The 11,272-nt window shown below is 40.5% G+C and overlaps 1 protein-coding gene across 1 annotated transcript in view; it reads right to left on the bottom strand.

The window, feature by feature from the left end:
- The window catches only part of LOC111951739 (zinc finger CCHC domain-containing protein 24-like), a 67,909-nt gene that overhangs the window by 46,154 nt on the left and 10,483 nt on the right, over nucleotides 1–11,272 (bottom strand). Inside the window, exon 2 of the mRNA XM_070434841.1 lies at nucleotides 2,559–2,759. Within this exon, the coding sequence (XP_070290942.1) occupies nucleotides 2,559–2,759 (201 nt within the window). The remainder of the gene's footprint in view (nucleotides 1–2,558; nucleotides 2,760–11,272) is intronic.

Genomic DNA, 11,272 nt, shown 5'->3' with positions numbered 1-11,272 from the left:
GGGAAAGCGTTAACATCACAGACTAAGCTGGAAAGAACTGGGGACCATTACACGGGGGGGGTAGAAGAGTATTGGGAGATGGAGAGTACACTGTAAAAAAAACATGTTGTTTTTACGGTAACTTACTGGCAGCCAGTTACCTGTAAGTTACTATAAAAATAAGTACAGTCTGTTACCTATAATCCATAGAAACTTTGGTTTAACAGAACATTACTGTAAAGGATCACAAACCCAGCAAATGGAGGCCTGTGAAGTCCTGCACCTTAGGGACGTCCGCTTGAAGAAATCAACACTCATTCAGACCTGGGTCAAATATATACAGTAACGTCTGTCCAATACTTTCAAAAACTTGAGCTATGGTTGATTCATAAACATATCATTCAATTTAGTTCATCAAATTATGATTTAGTTCACTTGGTACAATGGAACAATGGAGTAGTCCTCAAGTTCAAACGACATTCTACATAAAGCACTCCTCAAATACTTTCAAATACTTGAGCTGCGCTTGACCTAGTTTTCAAGCTAAATCAAGCGCTCAAATCATTTCTAAACTTGGCCTGTACTTGATGTAGTTCACCTAGTAAATGGAATCAAATGGCGGAATAGTGCACAAAGTGCAAACTCCAAGCTACTGTAAATCAAGCACCCCTCAAATAATTTCAAGTATTGGACATATGCATTGTATCTGGCCCAGGTCTGCACTCATTTGGAGTGTCTTCCATGTATGTCATGTATGTGATGCAGGTGTGGGTGAAACACGCTGGAGATCTGGTGTTTTCTGTGTATCCGTTTTGCAGTTTAACGAACAGTTGGGGAGCCCCGACAAATTCGCTGTGATTTGAGTTACGCCGACGCGTACGTACGTGCGCGCACACACGCATGCACACACACACATTTCAGTTATGCCCATGAAGTCTAGACTGGTTTCGTAGCGGTATATTTTCGAGAGGGTTAGGTGGTAATAACATTTCCACTGACTCTCTAAACTACACTGTAAATGCTGCCCTGCAACTGACCGGTTCAATGGTTTAAATACACAGTGATTACTATCAAGCACGGATTTACAACATCAACACAATACAAAGACAGGATTAGTGTTGACTCTGTCAGGTCTTAACCAGCAAGCTCTACAAAATACACACACATGATAAACAGAGAGAGACAGAGAAAGAGCAAGAGAGAGAGAGAGAGAAGAAGAGAATATCTGGCATCACCATAGGCTTATCTAACAACTTCTCCACAACAGAATTCTGAGAAAAACTGTCATTGTCCCTGTTTCGAAATCAGATATTTCATTTTCAAACATAAACTCAGACCATGAAGTTTGCTTTTACAAGGCAAAAGAGACAGAACGTTCCTCAAAGTGCCTGTATGTGAAAACCACAATAGTCATTTTGTGCTCCATAATCTCTCCGAATGCTGTTTCAGTTGTGCTATTGTGACATTTTACAGCATGGCAGTGCACATAATACAGRGTGATGTCAATAATGCAATGCTTGCAACATATCGATGTGCATTGATTCTACTGTGTTTTAAGGTGCATCTACACATTTATCATTACTAGAAGTAGGCAATCCTAATATGTGATTGTTTTGGTTACTACAAAACATAATGTGATGTCTCCCATACATACATCATCCAATCAATAGGTGGGTAGATCCACAATTCTAGAATAAGTCTACCAGTCAAATTGCCAATGTGAGAGGTTCCAAAGCATATTCTACTCATTCTATTTATATGTCTAGATGTGTACCATCAGTACCATAGAGTCCTGTAACGATTCTGTTAAGCAGAAGAGAGCTCAGCTTGGACCCCATTGGTCACACTCTGGTACCCATGGAACCTCCCAGCTGGCACTTGATGCTGATTCGCCATGGTTACGTCCATTTGCCTCACAGAAAGAAATGTATGTATCCTACTGTGTTTGTTTAAAACAAATGAAATTTCCTGGCTAATGATAAAATTAAATCTACTGATGATGAAAATGTGATTCGTATATCGCTGGTTCCATATTCTTAGAGTGAAGTTTCCTCTAGGTACAGATCTAGGATCAACTTCCACTCCCCCAATCCTAACGTTAACCATTAGTGGAGAAAATCTTAAACCAACCAAAGATCAGCAACTAGGGTCAACTTCATCCTATTACTCCTCTCTCATAGTGACGTTCGGTAGTCCGTCTGTCTGCCCAATTAACACACTCATGACCACAGAGGACAGAGACTTGTCTGTCTGACAACTAGGTCAGGGCACAGCCACACAGATGCCACTGCCACACAGCCATTGGCCAATTTCAAAAGGACATAATTGGCTGGAAATATGATCACATGACTCAGACGCCATTTTGGCTCTCGATGGCAGCCAGTAGCATTTTGGAATCGAAAGACAGTGAACCAATAGAATTAGAGGTAGAACAAAAAAAACATGAATGGATAGATGGATGGATAGATGGATGAATGAATGAATGAATGGATGGATGAACGAACAAATAAACAAACAAACAAACAAACAAAAAATAAAAACACATAAAAGAATAAGGACTGTCTCAGCATGTGTCCTACCTGGGGGCAGTCTTTGATGTAGTGGCCCTTGTTGAAGCAGAGGTGGCACAGGTAGTTGGGCGGGGGTCTCTTACTTGGCTTGCGGGACTCTGAGGAGAGGGAAAGGTCGGAGAAGTGGTCTGTCAGGGTGTTGAGTCCATCAACGATGTTGTTGAGTGAGCCGTATGGCGAGACATTCTTATACACGCTGTTATTCAACGCCTGGAACAGGGAGAGATGAGAAAACACAGTTGGAATATTACCCAGGGTAAAAACACAGTTGGAATATTACCCAGGGTAAAAACACAGTTGGAATATTACCCAGGGTAAAAACACAGTTTTGGAATTATTAACGCGCAAGGGTAATAGAACACAGTGGAATATTACCCAGGAAAAACACAATGGGAATATTACCCGGGTAAAAACCAGTTGGAATATTACCCGGGTAAAAACACAGTTGGAATATTACCCAGGTAAAAACACAGTTGGAATATTACCAGGGTAAAAACACAGTTGGAATATTACCCAGGGTAAAAAACACGTTGGAATATTACCAGGTCACAGTTGGAATATTACCCAGTAAAAACATGGCAAAAACATGTCTTTCTTGTGGAAACTTAGTTCACAGGTTGAAGTGCCGTCTGCTCTTCTATGTCTGCTGAAGAATTTGAAAGAATTGTAACTCCTCATTGCTTTTGTGGCAGAGACGCCGAAAAGCACCTGCAACTCTCCTCTATCATGCTTACAGACTAGTTCGATAAATCATACCTACGTATGAAACAATAACACATACAAAAACTGCTATAGATTATTTTGCGTTTGCTTGCTGTTGAGTTTAAATCACCATTCCGTTGACTGTCCTACGCCCTTCGTCTTTTCTCTTACGCAGAAAAAAAAAGATCTTCGATCATTTCTCTCATTAAATTCAGCACATCTGGCGCTCGCCCCAGCTGTACTATGAACGGAAAAGTACTGGGATGCTGAGAGGGAGAAGTAAGAAGAGACAGAGAGACAGAGAAAGAGACAGAGAGACAGAGAAAGAGACAGAGAGACAGAGAAAGAGAGAGACAGAGAAAGAGAGAGACAGAGAAAGAGAGAGACAGAGAAAGAGAGAGGCATGTTCATAGCCTGGTCCCAGATCTGTTTGTGCTGTCTTATGTGACAATGACTATATAGGAGTTGGCAAGACACCACAAACAGATCTGGGACCAGGCTATTATGGTCGCAGTCTCACACAGGCCTGTGAAACAACAGCATCAGTGTAAATACATGGTGATCTGTTTGAAGTATTACGGCCATGGGGATGGTTTGTAGCTCATTCTGAGAAGTCGTGCCAGTCAGTGTTGCGTGAGATTGGTACGATCCAGTGTGTCTGCTAAATGCACTCTGAATGTAAATGTTCCATGAGCAAAGTGAAGGAGAAGGACAGAATTACTTTTTWAAACCATTTTCATTCACTATTTCCTCTATTTGAAATACAATCAACGAATCAGATATGTTGGTTCAAACTCTGGTTGTGGGGAGGGCCAGGGGTTTTCCCTGAATGTGACATGACCCCAGTAATAGGGCCCAACGTTTTTCTCAAGAAAAACTCCTGGTCCTAGTTACGATGTACACTGTATAGCCCTAACAGTCCACAAAACTGAGACATGGCAGAAATCCAAGCTATAGGCTAACAATGTCAGAGTAATGGAAAGTTACTGTAGTCTCTGTGAATGATATCTCTCCTTGGGATACAGCCATGCTTAGGGAACGTATGTTATTGTTGATGTCTAATGTTGCATAGCGCTGAAATCTTACACTTGGCAACACAGAGTGTAGTAGAGGACGGTCGAAGCCTTTACCTAACCAACCCTGGAGGCAGCTCAACTCTAAACAGCTCCAGCGTGTGTGTGTGTGTGTGTGTGTGTGTGTGTGTACGTGTTCATTTACTAGATTCTACCCTGGATAAATCAAATATACGCTTTCTTTCCGTTTTCCATGGCTTTCCATCTGTCATTAATTTGATCCACTGGGCCAAACCCTTCTATACAGTAGAGCTGGGACGATAAACCAAAAATGATCCACACCGACCATACGATCACTTATCGCAGGCATTTTGCTGATATCGTTCATTACGATATGTAGCCTGTACTAGAGAAATGTGATGTTTGAAATGAAATAAGTTTGCTAATATGGGTGAATGTTAATGGGGATAATTGATTTCTACAACAACCAAACTAGGAGTAGTAGTTTAAAGGATAATAAAACAAAACTCTGCTCCCCATTAATGTTATAAACTTTCCACTTTTCGTTATCGCATCAATTCAGGCAATTTATCACAATATGGATTTTTGCCCATATCGCCCAGCTCTACTATAGACTTAGAATACTATAGATAGTGTACATTTTATATACAGCTTTCTGTGCCTAGGGCTGTTGCGCTGACTGTATTACCGCCACACCGGCCTTCACAAGTCATGAAGGCAGTCAAATTCCACACGTTTAGTCWCGGTAARTAGYCTTCTCCAAGCTCAGATGCTGCTGCTGGTCATTAGTAGCCACCAAACTTGCTAACTGKCGGGTACTCAGCACTCTATTGTCCTTCTAATCAAACACTTCCTGAGAGCCCATGAGCTCATGTTGCGCAACATTTCTATAGGTTATGTAATTGCGGGAGAAAACAGAGTGACGGCTGCTAATAAAAAGAGGAGGATCCCATCAGCTTTCTGTAGGCTAGGCCTACTAWATTTATTTCTCAACTTTCCTAATGTTAAGCACATTGCTTCTCTTTACAACAAGAGTATAGCCTTCCTGGCTGGCATGAAAATAAACCACAGGGAAAAGCGTCTTCCATTCGCTATTTTTAAGCAATAAGGCCCGAGGGGGTGTGGTATATAGCCAATATACCATGGCTAAGGGCTGTTCTGATTTCCCGACGCAACGTGGAGTGCCTGGATACAGCCCTAAGCCGTGGTATATTGGCTATATATCACAAACCCCCGAGGTGCCTTATTGCTATTATAAACTGGTTATCCGCGTATACGGTCTGATATACCACGGCTGTCAGCCAATCAGCATTCAGGGCTCGAACCACCCAGTTAATAGTGCATAGATGACATGTATTGTTTCCCGCTGCCCCTGTTTCGATACAGGTGCATGATAATGATCCATTCTAAATTAAAACAAATGTCASACATACATTATTTAGAATATGTAAAGACAATATTAAATCAAGGATAGTCTGATGGGTGACAATATTAGCATATCACTTGTGAATTACATATTATCAATGATGAATGATGCCCAGCACTTGTTCGAATCACAGTCGCACACCTCATGTAGCCTAGCCCATAGCCCTAAATGTTTTAATAAGGTTTGTATCACAACTAAAGTGGCCAAATAACTTCTTAAAATTAAGCACATTACAAGGGTTGTAGAGCCTAACTGGCAGACATAAGCAGTATGTGAGATTCAAGTTTGGGGAAGATCATTTTCACCCTAAAAATGCACCTTTATAATAAAAGCATTACATGCATAKTTTCATTTGCGGTCACTTTTGATATTGGTGTTTCTGCTAATGGAACATTTGCGTTTATAGCCTACTTGTAACGGCAGTCTATTTCGTCCTCCTCGTCGGACGAGGAGAGGCGAGAAGGATCGGAGGACCAATGTACAGCGTGGTAAGTTTCCATGATTTAATAACATGAAAACAATATACAATTACAAAATAACAAAACAAACTAACCGTCACAGTCCCGTGTGGTACAAACACTGACACAGGAAACAACCACCCACAAAATCCCAACACAAAACAAGCCACCTATATATGATTCTCAATCAGGGACAACGATTGACAGCTGCCTCTGATTGAGAACCATATTAGGCTGAACACAGAAACAGACAAACTAGACACACAACATCGAATGCCCACCCAGCTCACGTCCTGACCAACACTAAAACAAGCAAAACACATAAGCACTATGGTCAGGACGTGACACTACTACCATGTGTGCATTGCTGCGCTTATAATGTGAAGAAATAGCCTAATAGTTTATCACATTTCAATCTAAACATTCTGATCTGTTGCATCAGCCACATTGTGTAAAAAAGTTTTTTTGATGCTAGTGGTTGTATTTATTTGGGATCTATAGCATCCCACAACTGTCCCAGACTATGTTTGGAATATTTATTTCTCGCACAGAATAGAATAGGTCGACTTTTGTACTATGTGGGATAGTAGATTGACATAGGATGGTGATTTTGCTGTTCGCGAGGCATACTCATCTTGTTGGCTGATGAAAAGTAGACAAATGTGGGCAGTTCTTCTAACATCTGCAATATGTGCCTTGGAATTGGATAAGGACGCGCGCAGTTGCATCCCCGATGTGTCTGTCTTCACTTGTTGCCTGTGAGAAAGAACCAATCACGTGACGGAGAGCCGTGTGAGTGAGAGCCTTGTGAGCAGCACACTCAGGGAGAGGGCACAACYCAGCACTCCGGGCCAAAAATGATTTGTTTAGGGTGCATTACGGCCACAAAGCGGATGCGGCTGTGAAATTTGAGACATTATCAAGTTGTGAATGAGAGACTATTGCAGTGTGAACAGCCTGCGCAAAAAACAAAGCATTGCTCATACCTTTCAAGCGACTTTTTTCAAATCATCATTAGAGTCTCATCATGCAGCATTACAATGTATTAAAAATCTAAACATACAGCCCAGCATTAGTAGAACAAGTTACATGAATAACTCTAAATTAAGCATATAGGTGTATCTATTTCTTTGTTAAGCGCTCAACCCAGAATAGCCGCATTTATATTTTTTTACTTTGTTCAATTGTATTCTTCATACTATAAAATAACATCAAATAATGCCACGGAATTATAAGCAAATCTTGTCTGCTAAATGAATGTGTGTTTGGCATAGCCACATCAGGACAACTCAGTCTGCTATTCTTTTCTTCTGAAATAGGCTACATTTTCTTCATATCATGTTTCTTTAGACCTGTCCAAACTAAATAATGGATTTATTGATAAGTGTAGGCTATATTACATGGATTCCATAGACTTTTTAAAATGGCTTGTAGGCTGTGTGTGGAAGCCAGGAGATGCTAAATGTGTTTATGTTAATTAACGGTCGATTACTGTGAGGCCGACTGTCACATTCTGACCATAGTTCTTGTGTGTTTTSCTTGRTTTAGTGTTGMTCAGGACGTGAGCTGGGTGGGCATTCTATGTTGTGTGTCTAATTTTCCTGTTTCTGTGTTTGGCCTAATATGGTTCCCAATCAGAGGCAGGTGTTAGTCGTTTGTCTCTGATTGGGAGCCATATTAAGGTAGCCTGTTTTGTGTTGGGTTTTGTGGGTGGTTGTCTTCTGTCTTTGTGTTCATTGCACCAGATAGGACTGTATCGGTTTTGCCACATTTGTTATTTTGTAATTTTGTAAGTGTTCACGTTTATTCGTCTTTATTAAAACATGATGGACACTAACTACGCTGCGTCTTGGTCCGATCCCTGCTACACCTCCTCTTCAGARGAAGAGAAGGAAGGCTGCCGTTACACCAACAGATATTTGCTTGACAATCACCAGCTGACAGCCCTATCTGTGCCCTGATATCAAATCAAACCTTACTATCAAATCAATATAAGGTAAACCATACAGTACATTAGCCACTATATAAAGTCATCATGACCATAGAGCCCCACTCTCACCCTAGGCTGTAAATCCAGCTGTCTTCCCAAAGGAAAGAGACAGACAACTGCTAATGGTGTGTGTGTGTGTGTGTGTGTGTGTAAGCGCACATGTGTGTGTGCGTGCATGTGCATGCTTTCATGCACACAAGTACACATGTGTGTGGGTTTGTGTGTCTGGGCACATACTGTACATGTCCGTGAGTAGTTACATTCCCAAATAGCAACTCCAAAAATAACGTCTCTTAGGTTGTGTCTCCGTTAGGTCGTGTCTCCGTTAGGTCGTGTCTCCGTTAGGTCGTGTCTCCGTTAGGTCGTGTCTCGAATGGCATCCTATTCACTATATAGTGCACTACTTTTGAACAGAGCTCATAGTAGACAAGAACGATTTTGCACACAACCATTGACTTAATTTAATCTGATGTACTCTATTTCTCCAATACAAATACAGCCGAAGTAGGAAGTTTACATACACTTTGGTTGGAATCATTAAAACTTGTTTTTCAARRACTRCACAAATTTCTTGTCAACAAACTATAGTTTTGGCAAGTCGGTTAGGACATCTACTTTGTGCATGACACAAGGAATTTTTCCAACAATTGTTTACAGACAGATTATTTCACTTATAATTCACTGTATCACAATTCCAGTAAGTCAGAAGTTTACATACACTAAGTTGACTGTGCCTTTAAACAGCTTAGAAAATTCCAGAAAATTATGTCATGGCTTTAGAAGCTTCTGATAGCCTAATTGACATCATTTGAGTCAATTGGAGGTGTACCTGTGGATGTATTTCAAGGCCTACCTTCAAACTCAGTGCTTCTTTGCTTGACATCATGGGAAAATCATAAGAAATCAGCCAAGACCTCAGAAAAAAATTGTAGACCTCCACAAGTCTGATTCATCCTTGGGAGCAATTTTCAAACACCTGAAGGTACCACATTCATCTGTACAAACAATAGTACGCAAGTATTCACACCATGGGACCACGCAGCCATCATACCACTCAGGAAGGAGACACGTTCTGTCACCTAGAGATTAACGTACTTTAGCGCGAAAAGTGCCAATCAATCCCAGAKCAGCAGCAAAGGACCTTGTGAAGATGCTGGAGGAAACAGGMACAAAAGTATCTATATCCACAGTAAAACGAGTCTTATATCGACATTACYTGAAAGGCCGCTCAGCAAGGAAGAAGCCACTGCCCCAAAACCGCCATAAAAAAAGCCAGACTACAGTTTGCAACTGCACATGGGGACAAAGATCGTAACTTTTTGGAGAAATGTCCTCTGGTGATGAAACAAAAATAGAACTTTTTAGCCATAATGACCATCGTTATGTTTGGAGGAAAATGGGTCTTCAAATGGACAATGACCCAAGCATTCTTTCAAAGTTGTGGCAAAATGGCTTAAGGACAAACAAAGCAAGGTATTGGAGTGGCATCACAAAGCCTGACCTCATACTATAGAAATTTGTGGGCAGAACTGAAAAGTGTGTGCGAGCATGGGGCCTACAAACCATGACTCAGTTACACAGTCCTGTCAGGAGGATGCGGCCAAAAATTCACCCAATTTATTGTGGGAAGCTTGTGGAAGGCTCCCCAAAACGTTTGATCAAGTAAAACAATTTCAAGGCAATGCTACCAAATACTAATTTGGGTGTATGTAAACTTCTGCCCCACAGGAATGTGATGAAAGAAATAAAAAGCTGAATAAATTCATTCTTCTACTACTTTATTCTGAGTTTCACATTCTTAAATAAAGTGGTGATCCTAACTGACCTAAGACAGGGATTTTTACTAGGTTAAATGTCAGAAATTGGTGAAAAACTGAGTTTAGATGTATTTGGCTAAGGTGTATGTAAACGTCCGACTTCAACTGTAGGTTAAAGGGGCAATCAGCAGTTCCTACATCCACTGTTGGACTTAACGACATAATAAATTAATGATATGTACCCATTGATCTTGAAAAATTAACTTATAAATGTCTCATGAGCTTAGTTCAACTGTCATACTCTCAGAACCCCAACAGAGAAGCTTGCTTATGCAATGTTTGTAAACAAAGTAAATAAACATATAGCCTCAAAACATTGCTCAAACTATCATTTGATATCATGGATGGTCTGTACCATATAGTTTCTGTCTATGATTTGAGAGTGGTTTCATTTCTCCAGCCCCACTCAGCTTTTTTACCAACAATGCATCAGGGAGTTTCTATTGTTATTATCTCAATATTGGTGATTGCCGTTTAAGTTATTAGAGTTGCCTACCACTGGAATGCAAGCAAGGAGATCAGGAGCAATACGGTTCTTTGTGCAATATTCAATACTGAAGCAGGTTCACTAGCTGGAATCACGACAAGATTTGTGCAATATCCACTCCTTATGGAAAAACCACATGATTTCACATGTAAGCAAAGTGAATTGGTTCAAAAACACGTTTTCATGTGATCACATTTGATCTACAGTACGTGAAGTTAATAGTGATAACATGTGACAGCATATAAAGCAAGTACGTGATAACATGCATACTACACGATGTGAAAACACGTTTTTATCATAATTTCTCATGTGAAATCTCAACGTGAAATCCATGTGATTTTCCACATGAATGATCCTGTAGTTTTTCTGTAAGGGATGACAAAATAAAATTGAAATACATATTTCATTTATAGATGTAAAAGAAATACTGCCACTTTTCAACCATTTACCCACTTTTCTACATTAAACCCCCTTTATTTAATTTCACATTTTGATTTGTGAGACACGTCACGTCATCGACGACAAAACAACTACACATTATCATTCCGACAGATCAAGCCTCAGGAGTGGGAATTGTTGTACTTGGGCGTTGCAGTGAGGTGGAGAAAAACATGCCCAATCTGCCTTAAACTGTTTCCAGATTGTGTGTGTGTATGCATGTGCAGTGTGCATGTGTGCATGTGTTGTGCATGTTCATTCAGTTTTTGGCAAACACTACTCAAGGGGGGATCGTATGACATTACACAATGGGTTATTTATGTATAAAGACCACACATGTTTCAGAAGCTGGGTTTACATGTTAAAATGGT

This window comes from Salvelinus sp. IW2-2015, linkage group LG25 (genome assembly GCF_002910315.2).
Source record: "Salvelinus sp. IW2-2015 linkage group LG25, ASM291031v2, whole genome shotgun sequence".
Classification (NCBI taxonomy): Eukaryota; Metazoa; Chordata; class Actinopteri; order Salmoniformes; family Salmonidae; genus Salvelinus; species Salvelinus sp. IW2-2015.
Note: the sequence above shows the minus strand (reverse complement) of the source record. Positions and strands in the feature narration are given on the sequence as shown.